This window comes from Pagrus pagrus (genome assembly GCF_965226575.1).
Source record: "Pagrus pagrus genome assembly, chromosome: 23".
NCBI lineage: Eukaryota > Metazoa > Chordata > Actinopteri > Spariformes > Sparidae > Pagrus > Pagrus pagrus.
Genome location: NC_140205.1, coordinates 7,421,839 through 7,438,824, shown reverse-complemented (window position 1 = coordinate 7,438,824; position 16,986 = coordinate 7,421,839). Strand labels below are relative to the sequence as shown.

The following is a 16,986-nucleotide window of genomic DNA, read 5'->3' as shown; positions in this document are numbered from 1 at the left end:
ATGATGGGCTATTTTCAAAAACCATGCTCTTGTTAGCACTTTGATTTCTTTGATGTCTAACTATAAAGCCAGGAATCTCTGTCGGTCTGTCTGTCTGTCTGTGACTCGTGTCCTTCGAGAACTGTTCATCTGATCTACTTCACACTTGGCTGGTTTTTTGCTGAGGGCCAAAAGAGGTGCAGTGTCACATTTGGTTCAATATTAATTCATTTTAAAAAAACAGCAAACACCACTCTGCAGCAGTGCGCTGGGGAAGCAGACGTAAACAAAATGGAGATCAGGTGTAGTGCAACAACTTGCTGTAGTAACAGTGAGGAAAAAAAAACAGAGCAGAGGGTTAAACGAGTCATGGTCTTTCTTTTCTATTGCTTGGTAGAACTGTCAGCTGCCCCGGGATTAGTTGTTATGGTCTGGCTCAGAAAGTACATAATGATCCAGATTGTAAATCAGAAACATCAAACATGTGCGATATTATCAGGGCCGCCCTCATGATTCTGTGAGCAATTCAAGAGGCTCAAGACTAGATCTGTAAACCCTTCACATTACCAGATAATCTGTGCCGAACAGCATGTTTTGACGGGCACTGCACTCGTAGAATGAGTCATTTGAGATGAGCCAATTCCCAAAAGAAGATGGAAAACTAAGACAGGACATGTCAGAAACAACTTGCCTGTATGGGAGACACAGCTACCAGGTTGGAATCAGATTTGGACAGAGACTTGGACAGCTGCAGGTCCAACACACTGCGGGGCATGGACCTCATCCTTCCCAGGGTGCAAGCCCTCTCTTCGTAGCCAGCAACAGATGAACCTCCCTTGGGCACACCTCCCGTTAACCCTGGAACTTCCCCGTTTTGACCAGTGTAGGAGGAGGGAGGGCGATCCAGTGTAGACCAGCCACGAGTTGAATCCACCTGCTCGCAGTTTCTGGGTCGGGCCTGGTCCTGGTTGACCCTCGTGTGGAAGATAGTCCGGTACACCACCTGTGGCTTGTGGGGGTCGATGGCGGTCGACTGAGGCGACGACTCGCCCCCTGTCCTGGAGAAGACCTGTGCGGGTCCTCCTCCGATCACGAGGCTGAACTCCGGGGTCTGCAGCAGGCCGCTCTGGACGTCTGTAGAGGCATATTTGCGGGGTTTGGGGTTGTAGAGGTGGTAAGGCGTATCAGGGGTTTCACAAGCTGGGGAAGATCCATGAAGGAGGCCTGCAAACTCTTCTGGGATGTGACTCTTCCTGCGGTCATCCAACAGAGTGTTGGAGGTGGAGGAAGAGCAGAGGGGAGCAGGAGGAGGCGGGTCTCGCTGGTATGACCCGTCGTCTGCAAGGAGGACACACACAAAACCACCGACTGATAAGGATTAAATCATGCAGATTTGTATAAAATGGCTCCGTCACAACAATGACACACACTAATAAATTAACTCTACAAGGAAAACAAGAGCGAAATCAGAAAAGTGCACTCACTGCACAAACAAAGCACACAATATTGAGAGCAAAATGTTTGGTACACAACAGAACAGAGAGAAAGGGAAGCAAAGGGCCTTAAAAAAAAAAAGCAAAACAACCAAAGCTGCAAATAGGAAGATAAGAACGAGGCGATACGTCTTCTGCTTCCCTGTTGAAAAGCTGTTTGTGTCTCAGAGGAAAAATAAAAGAACTCCTGACTGGGATTTTACACCTCTGCTCCTTCACTGTCTGAGTGCAAAACTGTGCGTTTGGGTGTCTGAACTTGTGCATGTACGCATGAACTCATCGGGGCAGACGTTCTTACACCGCTGACTGGGATTTTTTTTTTGAGGGAAGGCTTTCATGGCCCACTCACTGTCTGTGTGCAACGGGGTGGAAGAAAAGCCGCTGAAAGCTCCTTTTGATTCTCCGTGTATTAGCGTTTGTGTAATTGTAGATGCACGCTCCTTGTCAGTGCGTGCCTCTGTGTGCGTCTGCTCGCGCCTGTCAGTTTACAAATGCTTATGTTCACATCCGGAAAAAAAAGTCACACTTGGGGGCACAGCGGTTGTCTTGCATGTTAAAAAGATGTCGTCCTTCTGATACAAAGATGCAAAACAAGAGGCGCATTATTTATTCTCATTCTTCCTGGATTATTTATTACGCTTCGCCAAAGAGGTGACACGCTTAAATTCATCATGATGAATCTTCAACTCAGTAACAGACTGTAGCAAAGAAGTAACATTATGTTCCAGTGAGTTTCAGGTTGAAGCTTAGATCCTCGGGGGAACAGCCTTCCTAACACAGTGTGACTAAAACTTAATGCCAGATTTATGGAGTTAGAATCATTAATAAAAAGGTGTAAAATAAGCATTAGAGACAGAAAGACGAATGGAAGGCATCAAACGGACTGAGTCTCATACAGGAAATGAAGAAAGACGAAGAGCAGATGAATGTAAAGAAAGTTTAGTGCATTGTAAACTTAGGAAACTAAAGGATTTCTTCTCACTTTGTGTATAGTTGACACTGTGTATTATAGGATTGTACCAGCGTGTGGCAGGTTATTTTTCAAGCTGCTGAAAGGACCATATATAATGTGGAAACGGGACATCGTGACATAACTACTGAAAATTGTTTTAGGGAATTGTTTCGGTGTTATAACCCACAACTTTTTCTGTTAAGGAAAAACTTTCCAAAAAAACACCTTCAACAGTGACAAATAATAGAAGGAACCTCAGAAGGAGCCACAGAGAACTTCTTTCAGGACGGACAGACATGCAATCGACATGCAATGCTGTGTGTACAGAACAGACCAAGTTAAAAATACACTGGAGACGATCAGGATGAAAAAATTGCAGATTCTGCGTCTTTTCCAGATGTTTTTCAGAAAGAAATAGCTCTGTTATACCCACTGTATGCTACCTGCCCAGTTCTAAACTACAGACCACCAAAGTGAGCAACTAGGAAAGAAATTGGAGCATTTTGTTACTTAAAGCCAAATATTTCCCTTGTGAGCTGGTGGAGACCAAAAACGGAGCTAAAAAATGTACCACGTACAGCAGCTTTATCAGAGAAAGAGAATGGAAGAAATGTCATCTGGAAGAGAAACAAAGGAGGGATCCCTCTGCTGAGAAGGACGGACATGAGGTGGATGTAGTCTGGAAGGAATAGACTGACGTGAAAGTACAGTTTTGACTATCAGAAACAAAATTATAGATAGATCAGGCGTCTTTTCAAGATTGCTACCTTTAGGAGCAAAAGATAGCTCTGGTCAACACTCTATAATACTGATGACTTTTGGAATATAGAGCTATTTAACACTTATTTCAACAAATATGTATCACTTACAGCTCACAACTTTCAAATGCAGGTCGTACGGTGTTAGATTTTTGGATGATTTTGTTCTATTTATCCAGGCAATCATTGGTTTCCATTCGCTGATTTGAAATAATACATAGTTACATAATACATGGAAGCAAATGAATGTGCCGAGTAGTATAAAAAGGACATTCATACATTGCTACAATACAACAACGTGGTTAACATTAAGTCGACAAACATGCATCTGGAACCTGCAAGAGGCTTCCCACGTTCTTATTTTGTTTCCCAGTCATCTGCTGATTAAACTCTCTCGTGACATAATATTCTGTCTCTTCTCCTTACACTCTCTGGATAGCTGGAAATAAAACTGTGCGTTTGTGTCTCGAGCCCAGATCTCTCCCTTTCTGTTTCCTTCCACTGTGTGTTAAAGACTGCGTACCAGGCCACTGATAAGAATCACCACTCTCGACAGTCTCACAATTACGTAGTCGCAAAAATGAATAGAAACAGTGCCTGTCCACGCTCACATTAATGCAAACTAGACTCTTGTAATCAAAACTGTCACTTGAGTAATTGCCCCTACTCTCGCTGAATTTGCAATCTAGTTATCTGACCACAGAGTCCTGCTGCCTGCCACCTCCTCACCCCACACTCACACTGTTCTCAGCCAGTTTAAGCTACCACTCCATGACTGTTCCCTGCCACATTTCCATATGAAACAATTACATAACGTGAGCAGAGATTTGCATAAGAAAATATAAGTCTGCCAGAGTCCCTCGCATAAGAGTGACTAACTGGCATCGATCGCTGTGATTAAAACAGCAGATGCTCGAGCTCCTCTTATTGTGGAGGAATAAAAGTAGAAAAAAATGGAAGAATATTAAACGTCAGTCCTCGAATGGAGAGCCACTTGATATTTGAACGTCGCTGCACCTTAACTTTCTGCTGTGGTTAAAATTATCAAACAGCCATTAGCAGCTTTCAGGTAATGAAGGATGGGAACACGACTGATCCTGAAGCGCTACATCCACTGAAATTGTAATTTTTCCTACATAAGCTGAAAGCTCTTTAGTTATGATGAATCCTCAATATTCTGCAGGATAAATGGACTAAGTGGCTAAAAGATCCTCATAAATACAGTGTCGACTTCGGCACTTAACTTCTACAATTGTAAATTGTGTTGCACTTACTTTTAAAAATACACTTTAAATCTTTTTGGGTCAGGTTAATCACACAAAGAATTCCTACATTTTAATGTGACCGTGAAGGCGCCGATACCTTCTTAATATTTTTCGTTTACACTCTGTTCTTTCTGTATTTGCAATCCTTTATCACTCTCTCCATGCCTCTCCGCTGTTTTTAAAAAATGAGAACCGTTGGCAACAGGTGAGCTGGTTGGTCGCTATGGCAACAGAGAGCCCCAGCAGTAGCATCTCTCCCACTTTTTTTTTTAGGGCGGCTAAGTGTCTTTGGCCTTCGGGAGAGCGAGGGAAAAGTGTGCGGCTGATAAACGGCAATCAAATCAGCAAGGGGTGTGTGTGTGTGTGTGTGTGTTGTCTAGACAGGAGGAAGAAACATTAGAGAGGTAGAGCTGATTAATCCGTGAGTGTCAAAGTAAAGGTCTGAGAGTTTTTTTAAAAAAAGTTTTAAGTTGAGGCAGAAAAACAAACCTTATATCAGTCGAGCTGATGAGAATATTGACGTAAAGCAACTTGTGCCAGCATAATTACAGGATGGATAACGCAGCAGAACCGTAATTTGGCTCAACTCAAGCAGGAAAACTCTTGTTTCTCTTCTTCTTCCCCTGCAAACAATCAATAGTCTTCCTCTGTGCAGCTTTAACCTTCATCACTGAGCCACTCCTGAGCCTACAGATCGCTCTGCAGCCTGCTTCACTGACTCTCCTCTGCTCTGCGTGAGTGTATGTGTGTGTGTGTGTGTGCCTCTTACCTGGGCATCCAAGGTAACATCAGCTAAAACTAAGGAACCATCACACTGTACGTACTGTACACAAATGCAGTGCAGTAGTGCAGTGTCGGTGTCTAAGATCAGATGGTGAAACATCAGCTGCATCACTCTGCATTCCTGCATTTTTATTGCGTAACTAGTACGCAAACACACACTCGTATACACACGTGTTGTGGCATGCAGCCACTCAGCCCAGGGACTGATCGGTATTTGGATAAGTTGTGTTCATCTCAACAAACAAACTGCAGAAATGTATGTGTTTGCTTGTGCAACAAATAAAGACGTGTGTCCCAATATTACTCACAGGTAGAGAATTAACTCCTTGATAATTAAGGATCAATTAGGATCTGGCCCGCTAATAAAGGCAGGGACTTATTTATCTATTTATGTTATTGATTGACTGACTGCAGCAGTGATGTGTCAAGTCATCACTTCCTCAAGTTGATAAACTGTGAGAGTCAAAACCTTCAGCTGTGTACATCCCACCGCCCACCTATCAGTGGAAGACAGGCACAGAAGAGGAGAGTGGGTGGGAGAGATTAGATCTGAGATTGAGCTTTAATGCAATGTACCTTAACACCATTTATTCTACCATTCTGGCATCTATTCATGCATAAACTGCTTTGAATTCATCACTCCTGGGGTACACATTATATGCATTGACAAGGTAATGAGAATGAATTAGATTTCGAGCACTAAAAATAAGTATGAAGTCTGTGAAAGTACAATTTTCTGTCTCTTGGTGCATTTTAATAAGCAGTGGTCTTTCCAAAGTCACAGATTGATTGCCATATGTCTGCACAAGTTTGTCATACAATAAATGAGCACTAATTGCAAAAACAGCACACTGGGAAAATGTGAGGTTATAATGATCATTCAGCAACTTCCTGGAAACAACACACAGTATGTACCCTCTAGTGGCCGCAGTAATTATGACGGGAGCAAAGGAGGAAGTCAGGTGACGCTGTGTGGCCAAAAGTCAGGTAGGGTAACCTTCCGTTTTCTTATTTCAAGCTGCCTGCCTTGATATGATCTTTTCATTAAGCTAACCAAACTACAACCCTATCACAATGTTGTTCATAACAGCCCCAAAGGTCACAATATGTCGTAAAATGTGACCTGTTTGTCAGCAAGCTTCATTTTGAAAGACTTACCAGACATGGCATATACCATTTTGTTGATAACTTAACCGCAGAGCCATTCATCCAGAACATTTAAACTAGAGGGCTTGGTAGGGTTTCGTAGTTTGAAGCTTAAGGCCACTGACCGAGCTTCCGTATTTGACGAGTTGGGAGTGAGAATATGTTGCAAAGTACGACTATGGGATCGGGGCAAAGCTCATGTAATCCTTTGTTGTGGCTCTGTAGTGTGCAGTTTAAAGACAGAGGAATACATGCATACATTTGTGCAGCGTCCCTACTGTATTGCAATATTATACACAGTATGTCATACATACCAATTGTCAGTGTTTTCATAGTTAGTATACAAGACGTGAATGCAATTTTCATTCATCACAACAGACGTTTTGACAGACATTTCCTAACTTAGAAGGAAAAACACAAGTGTAACTAATAACATTGACAACGGCTCTGTTGCATTCAGGGACCGCAGTAAACCATGAGAGTGAACACGGCTGCACATTATCAAAGATCTGGAAACTCGTGGTGGAATGCAGTCATAATTAACAATATTAGTTACACTTGCTCATCCTGCTGTCACACGTGAGAATGCCATGAAAAAGGTCTAAACATGCACCAACAAGCGTCAACCAAACGAGGACTTTAGAATAACACTGCCAATTAAACTTCTCAAATAACGTTTTGCTATGTTTGTTTTGTAAGATCTTCCTCCAGCTGTGTCACCGCCACCTGCAATTTATTGAAATGTTTCGCAGCAGTGAGCAGCTCCTCGATTTCTTTTGTGCACGACATTGTGGGACGGTGGTATCCATCAACAGCATGCTCAAAAATCAAGTATTTTAATATCTTGATATAACCTGTTGACAATTAGCGTGTTATATTGCACTGAGACATGCTTTGGTCTTTAACCAGCTAATAATGGCCTGTAAAGTGAAAGCTCTTTCAAAGTATTTTTTTTCATTTCTCCTGCAAGCAATAAATTTGCAGTTTAAGATTTAATTTCAATGGGGAATAAGGAATCTCGACTCTAAATGAATCTCTTCATACAGCATCTAAAGCCAGAAAATGATGAAATGGGTGTAGGTGAAAAAAAAAAAAAAAACCTGTTCTCAGACGGTGCTTAGGGAGGATGCATCTGCAAATAGAGAAATATATGTATCCATATAGTATATCTACTTCCTTTCATCCACACATAACTTGTTAACAAATATTTGCTTCAGGGAAGAGGAAAAAAAGGAGAATGAGGAAAAAAGGACCTGGTGGAGGAGGTTGAAAAGGTGAAATAGAGGGACAAGCAGAGATAGAGATGGTGAAGACGGCTATCTGACTGAATGGAAAACAGAGTTTAAACGGAAGGGGCAAAAGAGTTATGGAGATACAAACTGTAGACATACAGCAAACCTGAAAAGGAAGGCGGCTTGACGAATGGCAGCGAGGACGGGGGAAAGTGAGGGGGCGGGCGAGGCGCATATAACAGTGAATGACAGGCAGAGAAAGAGAGACAGAGGAGCGAATGAGAGCTCGGGAAAGCGGCTAGAGAAATAAGGGAGTGACAGAATGAAGGATTGAATGATGGTGGGGGGCAGGAGGGAGATAAATTAAAGAGTAGAGATACAGAGCTGAGAGGTTATATGTCAAAAAGGGAGGGAAGAGAAACTGGGGAGATGAGAGCATGGTTTGATCGGTTACAGTAAAGCTATTCAATCCAAACAGTGGCACAGGGGTTCAGTAGAAGTTGGGTTCCTGCTAAGAATTGTATCAAAAACCTCATTTTCACACCAATGGAAGGTCATGAATTGATTTGGAGTGAAATAAATATTATAGCAACAAACTTCTGCACAAAAGATGTTTCGCTCCATCTTTATCCCAATCAGGTCTGGAATGAAAGTACTGATTCACCTTGAAACACCGCAACCTCAGAGCCACGAAGACCTCAATGTCAGCGTGCGGATCAGTCTACTGATTCCTCCTCCTTTCACTGCCTCACCCGCTTGAGGATTCACTGAGAAAATGGAAGCGCTTGTTAACTCTGGTATTAAATTCACCCACTTGTCACCGCCAAATCGTCTGCCGCCACACGAACCGAGCACATTCTGCGACACCAACCCTGCTGATAACAAAAGACGACAAGAAGAGAGAACAGCTCTCTCCCGCCCGGGCTGATGAGCCTTATAAGCCACCAAAAGCCTCATCTGTCCTCCACAAATCGCCTCTTGGGGATAACAAAATAAGAGTAGAGATTAAGGAATTGGACAAGGTCCCCGCCTCACCTCTACTCCCCCCAATATGCCTCTTCTTTCTCCCACCGTGTCAAACGGTGACCCCACCTACACCCAGAAGCAGGCGCTTCTTTAGCACAGAGTCAATCAGAAAACTGTATATCCCTGAAAACTAAAAATTCAATATTTATCCAGTCTTTACCTTCCACACCTGTTCCCGCTCAGGTCTTAATCGGCGACCTTCTGGATAATTTCAGTACTGAAATTCCTAATTGTATTGATGCTTTTGCTTCTAATAAGGTAAAGAAAGTCAGGAAATAACAAAGCACCAGGGAGAAATCCCACGCTGGTACAAATTAATAAAACAGTGTCTAGAAGCTGGACGCAGGTGGCGAAAAACAAATCTTCAGATGTATTATGCATCTATAAAGAGAGACTTTGCCTTCATAATTAAGCTGCTATTGACAGGCTGACAAACCCTCCTGTGTCAGGAGCTCTTGAACTTTAATCCACTAAGACATGAAACAAAACTCAGAACATTTTTAGTTTTTAATGCACCACATATCTGGAATAAACTCCCAGAAAGCTTGTGATCTTCTCCAACTCTCAATTCTTTTAAATCAGTGCTTAAGACTTCATTACCTACTGCATTTTATTAAGTTACATTTATTCATATCGTGCAGTGTGCTGTAATTTCTATTCTATTTTTGATCTGCTTTTCTCTGTTTGAGCCTAATCTTTTTATCTCATTTGAGTCTTTTTAGGATCATATTTGTGTGTTTCTTCATATTGCCTCGTGTTTCTTTTATATCTTTTCATAATGCCGCTCTGTCTTATGTAAAGCACTTTGAATTGCTTCTTCGTTGAAAGGGCTAAAATGGCTAAAGTGAACAGTGAGCGGGTGAATGCAGACAGACACACAAACACTATAAATACCACACACACACCATCTCTGTTGTTCGATGTTTTCCTGTGTGTGTGTGCGTGGTGGCAGGAGGGGCTGGGAGATGATCCAAACATCTGATAGCGCTGTGTTCATCGCTCCGTCTCTTGTGGCGCCACACTGACTGTTATTAAAAACTACAGAGTAATATCGGAGCTGTCAGTCATCCCAGAGATTTAAGACCGAGCCCTATTTCCTGAGCGCCACGGGCCTGGATAAATCATTATCAGCTCCCTGAGCCTCAGGCACCAAGCTAGCCAATGGCTGGTGCTAGGCTATGCTACCAAATCCGCTGATACTGTAGGAACTGTGGTGATGAAATGATTTGAAGTCTGGATCGTCGATTTGAGAAAGTGTTAAGACAGTCAATGGGTTATATGTGAGAGCTGTAGACGTGCTGCCTTCAGGTGATGTTGGAAACATCACCACTGGGGGAAGTTTCTACTCCTTTACTTAATAGCTTTTTCTGGGGCTTTCCACCATGTCACTAAATTAATTACATTTCCATTATGGAGATATGACTGAGCAATCTAAATATGTAATGTGAATTAAATGTATTGTTTTATAGAGTTACAGTTAGCAGCAGTTAGCGGTTGCTCTGGTGATGTGCTGCTCCCGACTTGTTTTGAGTTCAACAGGAGGCCAATTCTTACATAGTGCACCTTTAAACTAAAATTATTGTATGAATATCACACATTTATATCACCTTTAAGGGTCTTAAAACACGATAGGGTAATGACTGTTTGGTTAATGTGATGTATGAACTGTCTGCTCTAATTTAGTTTGAATAAATTATTCATAATTTTCTGTTCAAGAATACTTTCCATAGGATCTAAAAAGTAATCACACAGAGATACATTTATAATCTCTACATCTATTCTAGTTTATTTTAATGTTAAGTAAAAATGTGCCCACATGATTTCCCAGATGATTTCCCTATCCTCTTGTTTTTTTCAATTTGTGACTCCTGTGCGTTCTGACACTTAGCCTCAGGTCAGCGACACCAGAGCGAGCGCCACACTAACAGGTCAGTCTCAACTCCCCCCCACCCTCCCACGTGGGAGGCAGAGAGAGAGAGAGAGAGATAAGACTCCCCGCTGAGAGCATCACTTCATGTCTGATTGCCTGTATGTACCTGAACCCGGCCTTCAGGCAGCGAGGGGGCCAGTCTGCAGATATTGAATTTACACTTTCATTCCTGATTCGAGTAAGCACAGTATATCGCCACGGCAACTGGCCCGTCTCATATAGTAACCCATTTTTAGATTCTCCTGAAGTCGGGAGTGATGGCAATCACTCACTGTCTTCATTGAAATTCCACTTGTGTGTGAGACAGACATGCAGTGAGAGTTAAATGTGATATGAGGGTGACACTAATTAACTGTCTGTATGTGGCTGAGTGTGTGGGATGCATGTATATATGTGTTTGTGGCAGTAGTAGCATCTCGGGCCTGAATCAGCTCAAAGGGAAATGGCAGGTTTGGTCTAGCTTTGTTCATTGACAACATGTAATATATTAATGACATGCAACACATTAGATTTTGTCAGGGATAGAACATCCTGAACTCATTTCCATCAATGTCCCTGTGGTGTTGTCATGGCCAGCCAACCAAGATGGAGACAGGCTCTCCACCTGTGACCAAAGGAAAATTGGTCTGGAAAACAGAATTGTTAATATCAATAAAAACATTCAAAGTCATGTTTTTCTCAAGGACATGCAAATAAAATTAAAAAGTAAGTCGGTGCAGCCTGTGACCATATAAGTTATAATACAGAGAGTGTATAAATCAAGGAGCAATGTGACTGTTTAAATTGTTCGTCAATACAACCACTTATTAATAAAGCTGCCTAAGGCCCTGATCACACCGAGACTTGTCGCTACAGCCTGGGGAAAGATGGTTTTGGACAATACAGCGCAGTGTGCGTGTGGAGCCAGCTGCATGCACAACAGACCTTTATATGCAATTAATGGGAAAAGTTCCCCAGGGCTCCATTCTCAAACCTCTTCTGTTCTCATCTGCCGGCTCCCCAAAAGCTCAGATTGCAGAAATAACAAAAGCAGAGCAACTCTGTGCCTTGTGCTGGAAAAGTTGAAGATTTCTCAATTACTAAAAATCGCTAGAAAAAATGCGATGCGCTGCACAGGAGAGGAGCGAAGTGCCAAGTACCATTGGAAAACAATGGTTTTGCTGCCATGAACAGCCTCTAAGACAACAACCACTATCTGTGAGTATGATCTCTAAACCTATTCATGGTCACTATAAAGGAAACTGTACTGTACGGTATTTTTCTAGGCACCACTGAACTGTTGGGGCTCACATGGTGTTTTCTTTTACCATAAAGCTATGAAGGAGGTTTTACCCTGCAAGCACATTAAATGATGTAAATAAAACACAAATTGCGTTTACATACAGTATAATTGTGCTGCTTTCTCCAATGATCAAACAAAATCCTACCAAGAGGGTTTCGCATCTGAATGAATTCTGTTCCTTTCTTTTTTTATTTTGAGTCTGTGAGTCTGTGTGAGCCTCTTTTGTGTTGAGAGCTTCCAAACATGAGTCACCGTCACCTCAAGACATGCTGGCGGCTCTGCGAGGCTGTTCTCTGGCACAGCGGTGCTTTGAGCTGAGGGCTAACATCGGCGTGCAAACACGTTCACGACGACAATGCTACTGTAACATGCTGATGTTAAGCAGGTATGTTTACTCTATCCTCGATCTTATTGTGGCACATTAGTTTGATAACATTAAAGCAAAATTCTCTAGAATTTGACATTTTGAGTGATTTGGCGCCCCCCCACAGTTTCTGAGTGCAACGCCACTGTTGTAAATACAAATCCCAGGTCTGTAACAATTTGTCAGACATAAAAATCATGACACCATAACAATGTTATGTGTTGAAAACTTGTATGTTGAAGTAAACATGTATGTAACGCTGTGATCCGACCCTCTCACTTAAGTCACATAGTGCAGAAACAAGCGATAGACACTATTCACCCTATTACAAGACACTACCATCAACATGATTTTGAAGCCGTTATTTCAAGGTCAAAATGTGACATAATGTTGTTTAAACTAAGTAGGAATTAATAGAAAAGTACAGCTGAGGCTGATGGGAATGTCATCAGTTTTGCAGGTATGTGGTCACAAATCAAAGTATTAGACAAATTAAAATTCTGATCTGATCTTACTTTAATGGCGATCCATCCAAAAGTTGTGGACCGAGCGACACTGCCATCCCTAGAGCCATGCAGCGTGGCAACAAAATTCAATTGATGTATCAAACGCGCACCACAGACAAAACCTTTTAATCTTAACCTGTCCTGTTAGCACAACTGCCCGAGGTGAAAACTAAATGATACAAGCACGCAGAATGCGTGATCAAAACCATCCCGCTCATTAATGAAATTGTGGTGTTAATTAGAGTTTCATCTCTGAGGGCAGTACATTTTGGAGGGGAAATTTTACTACAGAGGACTGGCGAGGTCCGTAGCGCGAGACTGCGAACCAACTCTAATCATTTTACAAGAGGACAGAATCTTAGAAACAAGAGTCAGTGCGATTTAACGCCAAAAAATATGTCAACGCCACAACAAAACCACATATAAACAGAAAATTGCCAAACGTTTTCTATCTCTCTCCTCCTCCCACCAATCAAATCTGACAGAACAGCTTTCAGTCTCGATTGATCCCTTCTCACCCTCGAGTAAAAAAGGGCAGATAGAAAAGCTATAATTTCCTCACATCTGCTTTCTGCCACACCACAGGTGGTACAAATTCAGCACATTCGACCTGGGTAGAACAGCAGGGAAAATTCCTGTCATTTTATATAAAATGGGAACGACTCGAGAGTTAGCGCGGCTGCTTTTCTGCTTCTGTTTAGCTGTATTTATAATCAAATATCAGCTAATAGCGTGTTTATTTCATTAGGATTCGTGCTATGCTGGCACGGACACATATACAAGAAACGGCTCCAAATATGAGGCGCAAAGGACAGAGCGGAGGGTGTCAACTGGATGGAAGATTTAAGCAAAAAAAACACAAGTGTGTGTGTGTGAGTAACAGATCAATGCTGCAAACAGAGCCGCTGCTGACTTTGAGCGTGATTTAATGATCGAGCACAGCGGGCTGACGGACCCATTGCACATCCGTGTGGAAGAATGGGCTTGTAGTTGTGAGCTGATGTCAGGGTGCATCTGAATTGTGTGATGGTTGAAAACAAAACTCAATTAATTGACAGAGGTTTAATGAACTTAACTCTTTCAAGTAAACACACAGCCGGTGCCACACACACACACACACACACACACACACACACGCACGCACGCTCACACATGCAGCGGTGGATCGCTTTGCCATTTGCGGCTCATTAACTGTAAGAGCTCATCGATCACTCAGGCCCTCTGTGGCCATTTGCATTATGAAGGGAGTATTAAGTCTTTTGTTTGTTCAGGTGGTTGATTTTCTGACCACGACAACTCAAGAGAACTCCATTTCTTTCTGGTAATTCAGAAGCAGGAGACTAAAAACGTGCTTGTATGTCAGAAAACACAAGGCGAAACACAGAATTTTATATATGTAGATCTAAGAGTTGTAGTCAGAGAGAAATAAAGGCCTTTCCTGCAGATAAAATGTGGTGCACTCTCCCTGATGTAGTTATTTGGGGAACATGGACTACAGCAAGACTGATGGTGATCAAAGCAAGGATCTTGAAGTGGAGTCCAACTGAAACCGAAGCCAGAAAGTAGTCCCCTACTGCTAACCCCTGTAGTTAATGTAGCAGGCTGCATTGCAGAGTGGATCAATTTCTTGGGTAATTTACATGTAGTATTCACATCATGAGGCTGTGGCTCGCCTTTGATTTAGCTTGTGTGTGCTCTAGAGAAGTAGCAGTAAACGCGACAAGAGACTACAGCTGTGGCCGACAGCTCCACAACTGTTACTCTAGCTTGTTTGCAGTTCCTTCAAATTAATTCGCAGTCATCTTGATCAGCAAAGCCGAGGATATAACTATGGCGTCCCTGCAAAATAGTGTCAGGATGGAACTCCCGACTGAAATAGTCGGCCAATGGCAGGCTAAACGCTTCACTAAGCTAACGAGCTAGTCGCTATCTTTGTATGTCTGCAGTTTGGTGCCTGGCAGGTAAGTACATAGAGGGTTTATCTGAGCTTTCTTTACTAAACGACTGCCTACTGCTTCTAGAAATAATTCTTAGAGAGTGGAAAAGATAAAACCAGAACAGTTCAGTCTGTAAAATCAAAACAAAAGAGCTAAACGATGCTATAAAGCTGAGACAGAGACACCATTCACCCTATTATAAGACACTGTACCATCAAAATGATTTTGAAGCTGTTATTTTCAGGTCAGAAATGTTGCTTTAAATGTTATTATGACCAAAAGTCACAATGGAAAACACCAGAGAATAAGACCCAGGTTGACAAACAGCGGGATTTCCCTTTAAATTACATTAAAAATAACACAAACACAGGTCCAATATGTATTCTACAATAGTGCACTATAAGGGAAATCTGTGTTTTCATTTACATTAAGTGTGTATCAGAATCTATGAAGCAACTTAACACCTTCCAGATGAGTAAACACAGACCTGCAGACTCGTGCCTGCTTGTAACCGACTTGTCGCAGGGGGCACTGCATAATTCATGGAGGACAACTGCGTCTACAGTTGCACTGCTTTTGCATAACACTGCACTGCACTTGGCACTCTGCACCGAGGGCACCGGGGGGAACATCTTCTGGAGCGTTGTCCAACATTATGCAAACCGTAGTTCCGAAGCATCAACAGCAGCACCAGCGATGGATCGGGTTATAAATAGGCCTCTTTTTTATCCAACCGCCCACGCAGGTGGCTGACACCTGCGTACTCTGCTGCAGGGCCGGAGCTTTATTGTACAAATGTTAGGCTGGTTTTCGAAGAGCGGTTCAGCATTTTTAAGACGAGAATGAGGGGAATGAGAAGGAGAGAGACAGATATGGAGAGGAAGGAAGGAAGGAAAGACCTTTTATGGTGTGTAGGGGGGGGGAAAAAGTGTTCCCTTCACTTTCTTGTCCTCGTTTCTCCATCCAACCCCCTGCAAATCTCACATTTCATTCTCTCCCTTTTCCTGAGTTTCGTTCATCACCCCTCCTCCTCCTCCTCCTCGTCTTCCTCCTCCTCCTCCCCCCTGCAACGTTAGACTCTCATTCTCTTTCTCTCTCTCTCTCTCTCACCCACTCTCTTTTTCTTCACTGGCATCCTTTGAATCCTGTAACTCTTTGCCTCCTGCATCCACATACACATACACTCCCTCTTTCTCCGATTCTGTCTCTCTTTCTCTGTAAGCCACTTGTTACCATGGCAACCCCACAATGGGCCTTATAAAGCTAATAAGTAGAGAGAGAGCAGGAGGGATGAGCAGAGTAGCAGAAGAAGAAGAAGAAGAAGAAGGAGGAGGGAACAAAATAGAGAGAAAATTAAATGGAAATATAAATTGGTGCCAATCTATTCCTGGTGTTAAGTGCTGCAGGCGAGGAGAGCGAGGGAGAGAGACATATAGAGAAAGAGAGAGAGCACACGTAGAAGCACAGATATTTAAAATACATTACACATTTTATCTATAATGTACTCTAGTGCTTATAGATGCGACAGGACACTGAGTGCGTCATAATTTATTAAATATGTAAATGTACTTTTCACCGTTCTTGCATCAACGGTCATAATTTCCCTCGAGCAAACGTTATGGAAACCTTTCAAATGTTACCAATAATAATGTGCAGATAGAGTGTTAAAGGAGGGAAATGATGCTTTATTGAGAAGTTGTTACTATCAGGTAACGCTGGTCACAGTTTGTGCTTTTAAACTTTGATGAAAGCAAAGATGCACTCTACAAACAATCACTTTTAGAAAGCATCATTACAATCCTGGAATGAACCACTGAGTAGAAATGGGTTCTGACGGCCAGTATTTAGAAAGAGCTGGTTTAAAGATACGTTTCTGGGAAGTTGGTGCTGCAGTAAGTATTTAAATGTCATTTGATCGTTTTAAGATGTAAGAATTCTGCGTTACAACGTATAAAAATTACATTCAAACCGAGATAAATTCACAAGCTTGCTTCAAGTTCAGGTATGCTTCCTTTTGTCTCCTGTCGCTACAAGTTTGGAAAGTGTTTATTCGGCCAAAAAAAAAAGATTACTTGACTAAACATTAGCCGTAAGCTAGCTAGCAACAACACGCAGAAGATGTGTGTATCTGTGTTTGTCATTGAGGTCGACTCTCAGTGAACTCAGCACTCACCAGAGACTCCGGTTCTCTCTCTTCTGTTTCCCCCTCTCCTCTCTGCAACTTCACGTTCATGAAATCAGAGCTGGTCGCTTTGTCAACCCAGCCCTCCCCACACAACACTCCACAATCGTCTTCTGTTTATAAATGACATATTGTGCTTTTAAAGGCCGTA

At 42.4% G+C, this 16,986-nt stretch overlaps 1 protein-coding gene across 8 annotated transcripts in view; it reads right to left on the bottom strand.

The window, feature by feature from the left end:
* anks1b (ankyrin repeat and sterile alpha motif domain containing 1B) overlaps positions 1-16,986 on the bottom strand; it is a 231,211-nt gene that overhangs the window by 64,667 nt on the left and 149,558 nt on the right. For all 8 annotated transcript variants that reach the window (XM_084345741.1, XM_084345742.1, XM_084345743.1 and 5 more), the window contains one exon: positions 671-1,317. In XM_084345741.1, the coding sequence (XP_084201867.1) occupies positions 671-1,317 (647 nt within the window). The remainder of the gene's footprint in view (positions 1-670; positions 1,318-16,986) is intronic.